Here is a 15,181-nt window from a genome sequence, read left to right as displayed (position 1 = left end):
TTCAATTTGCTTCAGTCACACAGGGAGAACATGGAAAATCATGTCATCATTCTATGTTTCCTCCTTCTAACGAGAGAAGGTAAATGCAGGTTGTATAGTATAGCCTATCAATCATCAGCTATGTTATATATACGGACCCTGCCCCCCTTTCTACTCTCTCGTGCACGAACGCACACACGCACGACGTACACACGCTTTACGACACACACACACAAACATGGCGGCCTCTGTTTCACCGCTACGCTCCTCCTTCAGGATTTGTAGCCCGTTAACGGTACACCATCACTGCTGCCGGACAAAATTACGAATACACAGAAAATGCGAGAGTCAAAGGAGACATCTACACCAGACGGCGACGAGGTAAACGGCACTTTGTTTAAAACACCGCAGCTTTTTCCCTTTAATGTAACGTACGGACGGCGGTACGTTGCGGAAGGATGAGCGACGCTTCAGCAGCACCGGTGAAGGCGTGTGGACCGTCACGTGTCCGTGGATGGTGATTGACAGCAGGTTTCGCCGTTCACGGTCGAGAGGCTAGAGAGGGCTGGTTTAGCAGACATCCCTTTAGCTTGGAAGTCAATTACAGGTCTGACTAAACCGACAATGCTATTAAGACGTGTCAGTATTAACCTTACATAGCTCTCCGTAGTTTCGCCGGTTTAAGAGCACGCTGCATTCCTACAGTGCTGCTGCTGATGGTAGAGGGCGGTTACCTAACGTTACACTGCAGCCGTTGACGTGGGTCTCTAGTGTAGATAAAGACCTAAGACCGAAGTTATGTAGGTTTCTTAAAGCGCAGTCGGCCAATTAACTGGAACAAATTTCAAAACGAAATAACAAATCATTATTCTCCCCGAAAGAAAAAAAAGGTAACGTTTAGTCTTGTGAGTAACTTACTGTTAGCTGTTTCCGTTACAGCCCCACAGTTGTTTTGCCTGTGGTCTGACCAGGTGAACCATAGCATTGGTGCAGTTTTCACACAGTTTTACTCGATATAAATAGATAAAAAAGTTCACCTAAAATTATAGCAAGTACACTTTTACCCCCGAAAGTAAATGTGTAACGTTACTGTGCATTGACAGCAGGTGTATTGCAGTCTACGGAAGCCGAAAATGGCCATACTTGCACCTATTGGTTAGTTACTGTAGAAGCCCTTAGCGGACATGCATCCATACATTTTATTTACTCCGTTTTCTCGTGATAGCGAGTAATTTCTGGTCGTTTCTTTCTCGATTTAATTTTCTTGTTATCTCGGGATAACAGAGCTGGTTTTCCCATTGTATCAAATTAATTTGGCCCAATATCTCGGGATAACCATGCTTGTTTTCTCATGATAACGGGATCATTTTCCAGCGACAGTGCCTTACAATGCTTATTTTCTTATGATAAAGAGTCAGTGTGTCTCACCTTTCTGACAAATTCAGCTTAAATCTCTTGCGTCCGTTGTCGAGACGCCAACCATGAATGCTTGCATGGCACTACAGATATCTGATTCATTATAATTAATAAGAGGAGACAACCTTCTGTTTGATTATATCATTACCATGAGATAACAAAGCTTGTTTTATAGAGATAACAAAGTAATTTACTTTTTATCATGAGATAACCTTAAAAACTTTCCCACTTTTCAAAAGTGAACTCCAACTAACACAGAAGAGTAAGAAAACCAGTCAATTTGGTCCTTTTTAAAGTTGGAACTAGTTAATATGGGTGTTTTTGCTATCAAATGAAATATTGCTGTTTAAATATCTGTAAACCAAGCCTGTCATTGTGCGTTTGCTCTTTATGGGCATTCTGTCATGTGTTTTCAATATACCTATCCAGGCATGCTGCTGTGGTGATCTCGGGGACAGAGTTGGCTCGTCAGATCCACAGAGAAATCCAGCGGGATGTGGAAGATCTGGTCACTCAGGGCAACATGAGACCCCACCTAGGAGTTGTCTTAGTGGGGGACGACCCTGCCAGTCGTACGTATGTTAGGAACAAGACCCGGGCTGCCAGCATCCTGGGTAAGATATGAGCAGTGCATACATTCCTGAACACTTAATCGTGCAGATCAACAAACACAACAGAGATTTTCATATGCTTTTTAGGCATGCATGGACATGAAGATACAGATGGATAAGCAGATTTTACATGAGCATATTTAATGTAGTGAACTAACATGCTCATGACAACATTTTGAAAATGGACTATGTGTGATGTTTGTGTGCTCTCCAGGTATTTCCAGTGACACAGTGATTCGGCCTAGTTCGGTCTCCCAGGAGGAGTTGCTGGAGCTGATTGACAAGATGAACCGTGACTGGAGGGTCAGCGGCCTGTTGGTGCAGCTGCCACTTCCTGGTAAACACAGGCGTCCACAGCTGCACAAGAGTTTTCCTCACTGACATCTAAGATAAACAAATGAACTGGCCTGTTCAGTTCAATTTGCAGAGATTGCTTGCATGTCAGAAATTATTGTAAACTATATGGAAAATTTGGACTACAGTGGCTGTTAGTTATACAAGTAAATTTCCATTATAATAAAAGGCAACATTCAAAACACTACATAATGCATGTGTAGAACAGCATGTAATATCATTGAGTATCTGTCCTGCTCCCTCGTCTCTTTAGAGCACATCAATGAGCGGGCAGTATGTAATGCCATCGCTCCAGAGAAGGATGTGGACGGCTTCCATATTGTGAATATCGGTAAGCTGTGTCTGGACCAGAGATCTATGGTGCCTGCAACACCTGCAGCTGTGTGGGAAATCATCAAAAGAGCAGGTAACTCCCCAAAAACCGCCTGAGCTCCATTACTTATGAAGGCCTTTTTGCTCTGGTCTTGGTTGTGTGTTTGTTTTATTTTACTTCAAACTTTTAATTTCAAATGAAGGGGGGGGGGGGGGGGGGGGTATCATTATTTCTAGATTGTATTAAGTGTTGATATTCTACTCATCAAACCTCAGCACATGATTGAATGTCAATTATTATATTTTAAAGTCAAATCTGCAGTGCCACCTTTGGCCCTCTAGATGGGGTCTTACAATCATTTTCCCACCTTGCACTTTAAATCTGTCCTTTGAATAAATTCACAAGATCTCCTAGTCATCCTCTTGACGCAGTAAGGATGTAAATATTCTGGCAACTTTTGTTGAATGTGCTGTGCCGAATGTAAATTAGCTGGATAATTTACTTTGCTGGCTGTTTTTCACAAAGTTGTTTTAGTGACTTATGCGAAACAAGAAGAAATCCAATAGTAGATCAGTTGTTAAGACAGACACATTCATGCTGTGTGGGTCAGGGTTTGGATTACTCACTGTTCTTGGAGATGCCATGAAATAATTTAAAAAAATACTACATAAAAAAAGACAGTAGGAGAAAACCATTGCAATTGGAAGTACTGCAACCCCTCTGCTGCTTTACTCATTAAACCAGCTAGAGGGCACTGTTGTTCATGTACAAGCAGAGTCTAAGACGCCTCTGTTTTGTTAGTTCATTTTAAGTAGCTGTTGCTGCTGAGATTGGAAAAGTTTATGCAGAGTCTTCCAAAAAACAGATATGTAAAATTATCTCATAGTGTATCAAGAGTTCTTTTTTGGATGTTGTGTTTATGAAGGCTGTGATGGTATTGATGATAAGTGCCCTCTATGGAGGTATGAGGGACCCTGATGGCTCAGCTATCAGAGGATTCTTGCAATTCCTATTCCACACAGTACTGACGTGGCTTCGGATGCTTACTGTTGAATGTTGTTGTTAAGGATAAGAGGGTGAAAGTTTCTCTCTGAGTCTTGAGTCTACAGGTACACATTACTTTGCTTTTTGGCAGCGAGAAACAGAGGCGATGTTGTTGATTGTATTCAGTGATGCTTTTGACAGGGCCACTTGCAAGACTCTAATTCTGAAACATGATAAGGATACAAGAAAGGAATATTGCAGACTAACAGTAAAACCCACTGGGAGCAGAAGGTAGTAGATGGTGCAACCAATACTGGCTTCAAATCCATTCAGAATACTGTACCCAACTGTCAAAGACTCCAGACTGTATAGAAATGAATTGATTTTTCATTATGGCCTTTAAAATGAGGATATTATCCAACTTAAACCATGGTCACTTCCAAAGAAAGGAAATCAAGATCATTTGGATTTCTGAATATTGAGTTGACAGAGCATATTGATTCGGGAATCTAAGATGTATCCTGTTATACTGTAATCACACAAAGACATAAAGAGATGTCTGAAGAAGTTGAAAAAAAGAATGAAACCCACAGAGATGACTGTTTTTAGTTTGACGACATGACTAAACATTCAAATATGTAAGAATAACCTAATAATGAAACTCAGTTAATGGCCTATTACGTGTCAGACTATTAACACTTTAATTAATTTTGGGTTGCCCTACAATACATGTAGTAATTGTACCTCGCGTGAGGAATCAGAATCCCTCCACACACCTGTGGGATGAGTCAAAGGTGAAATACTGCTCTGAGCATTCTGTGGGATATTTTCAGTATTTGGTCTGCATCAAGCCATTTTTTTCTCCTTGCATGCTGAAGTCCTCTGTCATTTTCTTCTGAAAAATGTGTTTGTGCAGGTATTGAGACGGTGGGAAAGAATGTGCTCGTCGCTGGTCGCTCTAAAAATGTTGGAATGCCCATCGCAATGTTGCTGCACACCGATCGCAACCATGAACGCCCCGGGGGTAAGTGTGTGTCTTGCATGTATGCATGGATATGTGTTTCTGTGTCTGTGCAGAGGAGGCAGCATTGTAAGATGATTAAAGTGCTTTTATAGCTGAATGATATTGCACCATCTTGGCTTTTCCTGGAAGGAATGTGTTAAAACTTTTGTCTGGATGTGGCCAATAAATGAAGGTTTCAGTTACTCCTTGCTTTTTTAACAAAACAATAAAAGCTGATGCACATCCTGCCAGGAAAGTTCAAATGGGCAAAGAACAGGGAGTGTGAAGGAAAAGTCCAAACAGGGCAAGACTTTTGGCATTGTGCGCCCATGACAGACGGAAGTAGTGTCCTAATAAGGGTGCAGGAAGCAGGGAGGGGATTTGTAGAGGCATTGCAAGGAATTTGCTTTAAGATGAAGCATCAAGATAAGTCTGACCTGGCAAAGTATAGCGGTATTACATGACATCAACTCCAAGGTTTAAAGAACTCAGTAGCACCTGCAAAGAAAACAAAGCGATGGGTGTATAGCCTGTAATCCATTAGAAAAGGGTCAACTAAAACTACAAATGTCCTTTATCAGACATAAAGGTCAGCAGATGGAAACATAGCTGCAGTCCCAGCTGTCAATCTCAAATAGGGCTGGGTCATACTTTTAAATTCCCTTGCTGGTGACAGTTTAGGAACTCGACCCAGTCTGTGATGGTCAGTAGCTTATGTAAAATATGCTTCTAATACATTCCATTTAATCACATGGTTGGAATTGATTTGTCGGTTTGGTGCTCATACTGTATGTTTTATATCTTAAACCACAGAGCCAACAGGCTATTTTAATTCTACAGGATTTAAATGATTTCCCATAACTTGCAAAGCCAGTTGTTGGCATACAAAGTTTACTTTGCTAAAATGAGAAAAGTCATGCTTTTACTCAGACCGTCAGTTATGCATTTTATCGAACAGGAATCCAACAAGTAAACATATGTCAAACTATCACCCAGATCCATCGTGGATTCTTAAAGACCAGCTCCAGTGTTGTTATAAGACATATAAAATGCTCTGCTTGAAATAATAAATATTTGCATTTTTTTCTGCTAAATACGTTTAATTACCTTGTAAAAATCCTTTCAAGGCATCTCCTCCTTCTCCCTCAGTAAAAATTCCTTAATCTGCAGAGTCCCCGCCAACTATTCAGATTTCCAACCACCTCCTCTGTCTCGAAAACAAAACGCGTCTCTGCCATCGTTTAGTGGCAACTTGTTGAAACTTAGCGAGCTTGAAATGTAGTAATTAGTAGTAGTAACGTTAAGGTTAGTAGTCAGTAGTGAGTTTGCAAAAATGACTAACGGTTACACCTGGCTCGGCATCGCTGAAGTGGTTGCCATAGGTTGCACATAACGATATGCATAGCGTGACCCCGTCCGTTAACGGGATTGGCTCCTTAAGTTTGTGACATCTCAAACCTGCCAATCTGAAAACGTGTTGTTCAGCCTGTCCTTGGTACACTGCAGTTTAAAAGCAGACAGGCGCAGCCGTGGAGATGACTGCTGATGTTGTCCCTGATATGTCTTGTAGCACATGAAGAACACCACATGGAGATGTTTACAAGGTTCAAAGCTTGTTCTTCACTGGAGGGGGGCTTTGACACAGCCAAAGACATAGTACGAGTTTACCCTTATTTGAGTTTAACGTCAGTTTGTGTCAATAAAGAAGAATTTTGTGCTTGTTGGAAACTTGCATGTTACACCTCATTATTCCTTAAATCGGTATAGGATAGAGACTAACTGTGCACCAACACACCACGGCCAGGTTACAGAGCTGATACAACTAAAGAAACATCTTGTGTAACTTCATTCAGTTAGGTAGCTTAGTCTTATTTTCTTTAAAGTTTAGTGAGTTAATTTTTCTTTTTTAGGTCAGTTCTTTTTTCTCTCTTCACCACACACACACATGCACACTCGTCCCATTAGGTATGTGACCTGAAGCTTTGATTTGCTCCGACTTGCCTTCCCTTCCCTTTCATTCTTATCTTCCTAGAATCACTCCTCCTGCAATCCTCTTTGTCCCGCTCCTCTGCTGCACTCCTGGTCACGCTGCAGTTATGACTGTGCAGGATGTCCTCACACGCTCTAGATAAAGATCAGGATTAACATAACCATGTTGCTTTTCTTCATTGTGTAATTAGTGACTAAATCAAATGGCATTGCCCCACAACAACCTGCCACTAAGAACACTGGGGAATGTATCACCATCCTGATGTAGATCTTGAAGAGAATTTTATGCTCAAGAGGAATAAAAAAATAAATAAAATGTTTATTCTTTCTATAATCCTTCTCTGAGCCGTGCAGATAGCTTAGATTTGATATGCTTTTGAGATATTCTCCTTTGAAACTTGTGCCAATTTTTCTTATGATGGAGATGAATAGAGTTTTGTTTGCAATTTCTCAAGGCTGCTTGCAGTGTTACGAAATGACACTCTGTGTGTGAGCTTGTATTTTTCCAAACTCGTAAAAACACTCCAGCGTACTTTTCTTCTCTTTTTCAGTGTGATGGATTAGAGGCTATAACCTCCTGATAGACAAATAACTCAAACAAAAATGAATAGAGTTAAAGGATTGTAGACTGGGTCAAAATAAGTCAGCAAGAATTAAACTTTCTTGCCCATAATTGTACAAATTATTATTTATATCATGGACTTATAATAATAGCCAATATTTATAAAGTGCAAAATTTTTATCAACTTTAATGTAATGATGATTTTATCACGTGTTTAAATGTTGCATAATCTTTCTTTAGTAAGAGTATTCTATTTCAAACGAAGGACTGTTTGCTCTTGCTACTTTGTTTAGACGGCATTAAACGAAATAGCAGCTGAAAAATCTAAATTAGCAGCTATTTCATAAACTCATCAGTGAAGAACTTGACTTACCAATTCCTATTCATTAATTACCAAGTCCCTTACGCCTTAGAAAATATGTTCTTTGTCAGTCAGCAGTTTTCAGAGGGACTGTTGCTTCATAGTGTAACGTCTGTGAACTATCCTGAGTTACAACATTCATGTTTCCCTGCTCTAAGCACCAAATACATGATTTATTGACAGAAATCTCAGGGGGAGATGGCTCAAAACAAGCATGATCTGCAGGGCTTGTCACCATTTCTTATGTATGGGATTTGAGTGATTTCACCTAAAAAAAATAAAAAAAAGTGCTGTTTCTTCTCAGGTGATGCCACGGTGACGATTGCCCACAGATGTACACCAAGAGAACAGCTGAAGGAGCTAACCAGCCTGGCTGACATCATTATTGCAGCTGCAGGTAAATACACTCTAGACACATATGTTTATTCCTTTACAGTTTAACTGATTACCAAAGTGACATGTCGAAGCCTTGAGAGAAGCCTTTCAAATTTCTAAATACCGGTGATACAGAATAATGCATACGCTTTTGCAAGGTATCTCTGACTTGGAACCAAAATGAATTATTTTCATTCTCAATTTATCTCTTAATATTCACAAATTTGATGACGTCATGGAGTCGCCTGTGATCTTTAGAGTAGTTGTCTTCGCTTTTAACTGTTTGTAAATCAACAAAAATGTTAATACTGATGCGACATTTAATACGGATGCGGGGTAGACGGTAGCTCAGTCTGATGAGGTGACCTTGAGCAAGGCACCGAATCCCCAACTGCTCGGGGCGCATGTCCGAGTGCAGCCCCCTCACCATCAGTGCATGTCCATTGGTTCCTGTTTGTGTATGTGTGTATTTCGGGCCTTTGTGTGTGTAGCATGTTTGTACGAACAGGTGGAAAATTGAATTTCCCCTCGGGGATTAATAAAGTATCTCTTCATCTTTCTTCTTCTCAATTTGAACTACAAAAGCAAACTACACCATCAAAAGAACATCGGCGGGAAGATTGACTATTTCTATGTCGTTATATTTAATACCTTTCACCGCTGTCACCGGGCAGATTTCCAACAGGCGATTGACTCTATGTGTATATATTCCTCAGCTAAGTTTCACAGTGGATAGACTTAAAGACATTGGCAACTTAACAGGAAGCAATAGGAGATTTTTCCTGAGCTAACCCTACACAGGCACGTACAGGTAGGGATCAGCTAAGAGATAAAAAGCAGAGCATTGACTGAAGAAATGGACAGAGAAAGAGCATGGGTGAAACACGAGACAGCCTTGGTCAGAAAGTGATCATGACATGTCCCTCTTTTACCTAGACAGGGATGTGACTGGTATTTGGTCAAAGATAAATCACTTGGTCAATCTGCAAAATCAAAAGGACATTTAAACCACACAGTCACAATCTCTGGATTTAAACATCCGTGCACATACATGTTTTTTTTTTCCTGTAAAGAGATTCTACTTTTTCTTTTTCTGCTGAAGCATCAAGTGTACACTTGTTAAACCACTGTCAGATGCTATTTCATCATATTGGAAGTACCGTAGAGGTTCTTTCAGCACAATAGTGATCTGTGGTGGCAAGAATGTGAGACAATCAATCACTACACGCTACAGGGTGAAGTATCTGTCGGAAGACTTTAAGTTGACGTGCCTCAGGGGGTGTTTTTTCACTTCCTTTTGTAACAAATGGCTTTCCCTGATGACTAAAGCAGCGTTCGGGGAAGGGCACCTCATTTTCTTTTCATCCAACCGATAGGTTTCATTTTAAGAATGAAGGAGCCGTGTCACAGTTTTCTGTATGATTAAATGCACCCATAGCTGAACCCATAGTTTCACTTCATGAGGGAGTTAAAACACGTTTACTGTTTGTTGGAAATCAAATGTGTGAGGATTTAATTGTTGTTAAAACTTGGGTTTGAGGTTAGCATGTCCCTAAAACTCCTCTGATGTCTGCGTGCTTCTTTTTTGCAGCAGTGCTATTTTCTAAAAAATAAAGCTGGTATTTGACTCAGACTTGATCCCATTCTCGAGGAGCTCCAATTGCAGTCTGAGGAGTAAGAATTGACAGCTTCCTGGCAGACAACATTAAACATAAACATACAGCGCGAGGTTTCATCTCATGCTGCTACTGTCTGAGGTGATGTGGTTTTTGTTACGGTGTTCCTTCAGAGCCTGTGATTGTGAGGAGATGACAGGCATCAGTGCAGCTGGCTGCTCAGTGACTTTGATGGGAACTTCACTGAAGCAGCAGAACTTCTTTCTCTGCCTTGATATGGTTTATTCACATATGTATGGTGGTTGTGTTAGGAACGTCATGGTGGCTGCAGATCCCTTTTTATTCAAACAATAAAACAGCACTTAAAAAAAAAGTTTTTTTTAAGCTTCAATGTTGATACAAGGCCAAGGATTTATTGTGTTATCAGGAATATGCAACATCAAAGCACAATATCAACAGACATGATGTGGGCTTGAAGGATGGGAGCTGCTTTATTACCTGATCTTAAGTTGGTGTCTTGAAGAGGAGCTCTTTGCCAACATGTCATTTTCAGATGTAAATAATTTAAAAGCCAATTATACTCTGATAATTAAAGTAATATGGTAATTCTGCAGGTATAATGTTCAGAATGCTCAAAGTAGGGCGAATCAGTTGGGGCCAAGCAGCTCTCTTTTTTTCCAAATGCCCCTAAGCTGACTGCACCCCCCATGTGACGGTGTAATAAAAGATACCATTTTTTGGCTCCATTAACTGTTTTATGAAATTTCAAACAAATCCTTCCTTTGGGTTTCTGTGCATAGGGGTTCCCGGGCTGATCACAGCCGATATGGTGAAAGAGGGCGCAGCAGTCATTGACGTCGGCATAAACCGCTTCAAGGATCCAAAGACAGGAAAGCTCCGACTCATCGGTGACGTGGACTTTGAGGGTAAGTCAACCATAAGTTCTTTGGAATTTCTTAAGAAAGGGAGGTGTCTGCAAAACTGTGAGTTAATGGTGAATTAATCTGCTGATTTGACATTATTTTTGAGAGCAGTAAAAAGACCCACTTATTTATACTGAATTTTGTTTGTAAGGGCACAGCAAAAAAACAAATTATTCACTTACACTAATATTAACATTTTAAATACTGCTAGGGACTTCATTATACAAAACAAGTGTATTATTTAAAATGTTCAAACTGCTTATTATTTGTATCATCTTTCTGTGTCTCCACTCTCACAAGTGTTAAACTGATTGACACACACCTCATACATGTGTTAACATTGACAGAAAGCTGTGACCCTGTCAGTGTACTGAATTGAATGTTGTATCCAGAAAAGTAAAAGTCTTAACTTAACTCCACGTTGATTGTCTGACTTGTTTTAGGAGTGAAGGAGAAAGCAGGTTTCATCACACCCGTTCCCGGAGGCGTGGGTCCGATGACAGTCGCCATGCTGATGAGGAACACTGTGACTGCAGCCAGAAACGCACTGATGCATTAAACAAGCCATTGGTTTTATTGAATGATAAACACTCTAAACACTGAATGCATATATGCAAACACACATACATCAATTCACTAAGGCTTACACACACACACTTTTATTTAACAACCATAAGCTCAAGACTCCATACCTGCTGGGAAACTTACTTGATATATACTATGTTAATATTTTGTTCATTTATTTATTAAGTTATTTATTTCATAGTCACTTTTTAAGAGTTTAGATTAATATTTTTTCTACTGAAGTCATTTTGGTTCATTTTGAACATCCAGATTCACTGGAAAAGGAATATAAAATAAAAAACAATGCTGTGCCAATACATTTTTTCTCAGTTACAGATGTTTTTTCTGGCTTCACCAATTGTCATTGGGCTAGCTGCAATCTGGGATTCCATCAGCTGTAGTCTGACGACGATATAGCCTCTGGGGACAACGGTGGACATGTCGGGCATGTCCGGTTTATGTCTTCCTTTTCTGCTTGCTGCATTGTTCACAGAAAAAGAAACCACTTTTCTTGTGATCCTGATGCAGATTAGTAAAAAGTCAAAATGAAGCTTTGTAGGTCTGTCCTCAAGAGGAGAAGAAACCTACTTTTAAAAAGCTTGTTTGTTGAACGGAGGTCGGATCGATCATTTCTGATGCATTCGAGGAAGTCGAGAAATCTGAATGCTAAACGGCCGTTGTGACACAGCGTCAAGGGAATTTGTTTTAAGTTTAATTTTAAATCTAGAACGGATTGTTATTGTGGAAACCACACCTGCCAAACTTTCCATGTTAGCATTGCGGATGTTAGCAGCCTCACAGAGTTGCTAGACTTGCAGCGTTGCTCTGTCACGTGTTGCCTTCACACATTGAGACAGTTCTTCTTGTAAAAGCTACTTGACACTTAAAATATATTCAGAAGGGAAATGATTTAAATGATTATTTTAAAGCTAGTAATTGCAGCTCGTATAAAGCATGCTTTAGAAAGTGGTACCACTGTACTAAGATTTAACCGGTGGCCAACTCCAAAGTTGACCTGCGACCTGCAGGAGAGAGCTGCTGGGGAACATTTCACTTAGTTTCTTCTTCATTGAAACCCCAACTTTGGCTTTCATTGAGTAAAGAATGCTTCACAGCATCTGTAAGTTATGTTCCTGTCTTCTTTATCAATAAGCCTTCTGTTCTTCTGTCTTACGTAGAGTTAGAGCAGTCACATAAAATCTCCTGTAATCATCCTCCTAAATAAATTGAGGCTTTCACAACACCTGTAATCCCCAATAAAGCAACCATTCAAAACTGCAACAGGAGGCAGTGGAGGGGAAACTGTCAATTTGCCAAATGCATACCTGGTTTCAGAGGCTTCCAGAGATGAAACCACTTTTAAAGAGCTGCGGGATAATCGCGCGCACCCTCCACCACCACCACCAACCTGCAGACTCTGCCCGTGCATGCAGAGAGTCAGGGCACATAAAGGAAATGATGCAAATAGAAATAGAAGGAAATGCTTCTCATTTTTCAACAACTCCTGCGTTCAGTGATTGGCTGTTAAAATCCCTTCAGTGGTTGGGCGCACGGTATTTAAGCTTTGCAACAGAAGTGCTTATGCAGAAGGCGTTGAGCTGAAAACATCAGACATCACACCGACAGGAAGACAAGATGTTCACATTCAGACAGATGAACATGGAGAAGGGTAAGTTTCTTGTTAACTTTAATTTAAATGATGCACCAATAGCAAAATAAACCCTCTGAACATTAAAATCTAATGTATTTAATTCATATTTTCATGTCCCTCCATGTTTTTTTCCAGCCTTCCTCTCTGCAGTAGCGGTGCTGCTTCTCCTGATCTCATCAGCACAATCTGCTCTGCTGACCGACATCCTGCAGACCACAGAAGCTCCGCTATCAAACTCGTCTCTGACCACACAGCCCAACAACAGTAAGTGTTTTGAGCAGCCATTAAACTGAGGAAAGGTGTATTTCAAAACATTTATATCCATAGATGAATTTTTGAGTATAATGAGCATGTGGTAATCGAGGCATGTCGTGGTTTTCACTGTGTTTGAATAGCTGACCTTTTTCTTTTGGTTTGTGTGTTGCAAGTTGCATACTGAATGTTGCATTTAAACACTTTGGGATTTTGTGTGGCTGCTATCTTTGCCACGTTTCTCTTGCTAAATTAAAAAATAAATCTCAATTAGACTTGGTAAAGTAAAGGTTAAAAAAATGAGTGAAGCTGAAATTTAGGACGCCCCAGAAGTTCCAAAGTTTTGCACACAAACGTAAAAATTCAACCTGCTCAAATGGACAAGATTACTATTAAAAAATATAATGCCTCAGGACGACAGATTTGTGAGGGGAACGCTAGTTGTATGGGGGCTCAACTTTGCCAACCAATAATCAATTCATGAATGATTCCATCAAACAATCATTAATAAAAAAAAGTACGGCACCATAGAGAAAATGGAAAATCCAAAACAACTGAGGAGTTAACAATGTTACCAACGTCCACTTCTAAAACATTTAATAATTTATTCACTAATCATTTGAAACATAAATATTTTTCCTGTAATAGTTTAGTATCCAGTTTTTTGCATACTTGTTTGTTCATTTATGACTTCATTATCAGTTGGTTAATTCTTGGCACAATTGGGCCACCGTACTTTCCTGTTAAAACTTAATTATTGATCATGACGCTACTGTCTCTCTCTCTCCCCTTCTGCAGGCAGCATTGAGGAACCTCGGGTTCAGCGCTCACACAGATCATGTGGCAGCGAACATGCAAACTTCTGTGAGAACGGAGGCGAGTGCATGTACCCCCAAGACAACGACAAACCTTTCTGCATGTAAGTACTGTTACAAAACAAACACACGTGCAAAGTAAAGACTATCCTGCAGGTTCCTTTTGTATCCTGAATGTCTTAGTTATGATCAGTAAAATTTGCCTCATATCTAGATGCACATGTTGGTTCGTGTTCTCCTGTGGAATGCACTCACATATTTCTCTGTTCTGCAGCTGCACGTCCTCGTACAGCGGGACTCGCTGCCTCTTCTTCGTTGATATCAGCCGCTCTTCGCCTGAGCTGGAGCAACTGATTGGCATCACTTTCGGGGTTCTCATGCTCATCGTTGTCCTGGCCATGCTCTTTTACTGCTTTGCCTATAAGAGGTGAGTGTCTTCAGGCTTTCCATTTACAATGCTGCACTTTAAAATGGAAATATTATAGAATTAGAGACCAAAAACATTTGACAAAGAAGTTTCCATGAACTTTAAGGGAAAGTTTGAAATGTATTATTAATAACTGACAACTTTGACATTTGGCAGCCGTTTCCCTCTGGCCTGATTTGGGGTTTAGTTTGATGTTGATCTTTCAAATGTACTGTTTTTGTAAGTTATAGTTAGTTATAGCAGTTTTGTTTGGGATTTGTCATACCATCAAAGAAAATGGTGACATTGCTGTATTTACAGATGGTTTTCTGTGTGTAGAAATACAAAGGTTTGACTGAAAATGTCTTAAATGGTCACCAAGAACAAGAGAATAAATTCTAATCCAGATGATTTTGTTTTCCAGGTGTGTCAAATCAGCACCACTAAAAAAACCTGCAGCTTCTGAGTCGTCAGTGTGACCCAGCAACTCACTGTTCTTCATCATCTTCGTCACTGTCACCATCATTTCCAGTATTGTCGCTCATTGAGGAAACATAAACAAAATCATTTCATCACACTGTATAACTTATAACAATTCACAGCATAGACCAGAGGCTATGATGTGTGTCAGACCTGGTGGAGCCTTTTTGTGTTAAACAGGGTCAGAAATGTATCTCTTCATTGTCCTTTAAGGAACACATTTGACTATTTATTGTAATATAGCAATTAACTTATTTGACATTTTTGATTTATTTAATGTTTTTGTAATAAATGTGTTGAAAATTAATATTTTCTGTTTCTTGAATTTTTGTGGGTAAAGGGTGAGTACACTCAAACACATCTGAATACTATATTACTTAAGATGCAGTAATTAATCATTTATTCATTGTTTGATTTAGAGGCTCAAGAAGCTTTGTTAACTTGGAAGGAGATAAATTAGTGGTGGTAGTAGTTGTTAGGGATGCATGATATTGGATTTCTTGCCGATATGCCGATATTTTCCAACC

General features: G+C 39.8%; 2 protein-coding genes across 2 annotated transcripts; both read left to right on the top strand.

Moving 5' to 3' along the window:
* Positions 1 to 202: 202 nt before the first annotated feature.
* LOC138610427 (bifunctional methylenetetrahydrofolate dehydrogenase/cyclohydrolase 2, mitochondrial-like) lies at positions 203 to 11,332 on the top strand. The gene is made up of 8 exons (XM_069683187.1): positions 203 to 360; positions 1,825 to 2,009; positions 2,221 to 2,343; positions 2,614 to 2,766; positions 4,574 to 4,681; positions 7,877 to 7,969; positions 10,364 to 10,489; positions 10,930 to 11,332. The coding sequence occupies exons 1-8, from the start codon at positions 218 to 220 to the stop codon at positions 11,043 to 11,045; spliced, it is 1,047 nt and encodes a 348-aa protein (XP_069539288.1). The 5' UTR covers positions 203 to 217; the 3' UTR covers positions 11,046 to 11,332.
* A 1,290-nt stretch (positions 11,333 to 12,622) lies between these two features.
* Positions 12,623 to 14,961, top strand: LOC138610530 (epigen-like). Its single transcript, XM_069683292.1, has 5 exons — positions 12,623 to 12,719; positions 12,837 to 12,965; positions 13,752 to 13,872; positions 14,043 to 14,195; positions 14,599 to 14,961. Exons 1-5 carry the CDS (start codon positions 12,686 to 12,688, stop codon positions 14,651 to 14,653), a joined length of 492 nt encoding a protein of 163 aa, XP_069539393.1. The 5' UTR covers positions 12,623 to 12,685; the 3' UTR covers positions 14,654 to 14,961.
* Positions 14,962 to 15,181: the final 220 nt, after the last annotated feature.

The sequence above is a fragment of the Semicossyphus pulcher genome, unplaced genomic scaffold, assembly GCF_022749685.1.
Source record: "Semicossyphus pulcher isolate SPU_LCO1_2020_fin unplaced genomic scaffold, fSemPul1.0.p SCAF_6, whole genome shotgun sequence".
Taxonomy (NCBI): Eukaryota; Metazoa; Chordata; class Actinopteri; order Labriformes; family Labridae; genus Semicossyphus; species Semicossyphus pulcher.
Note: the sequence above shows the minus strand (reverse complement) of the source record. Positions and strands in the feature narration are given on the sequence as shown.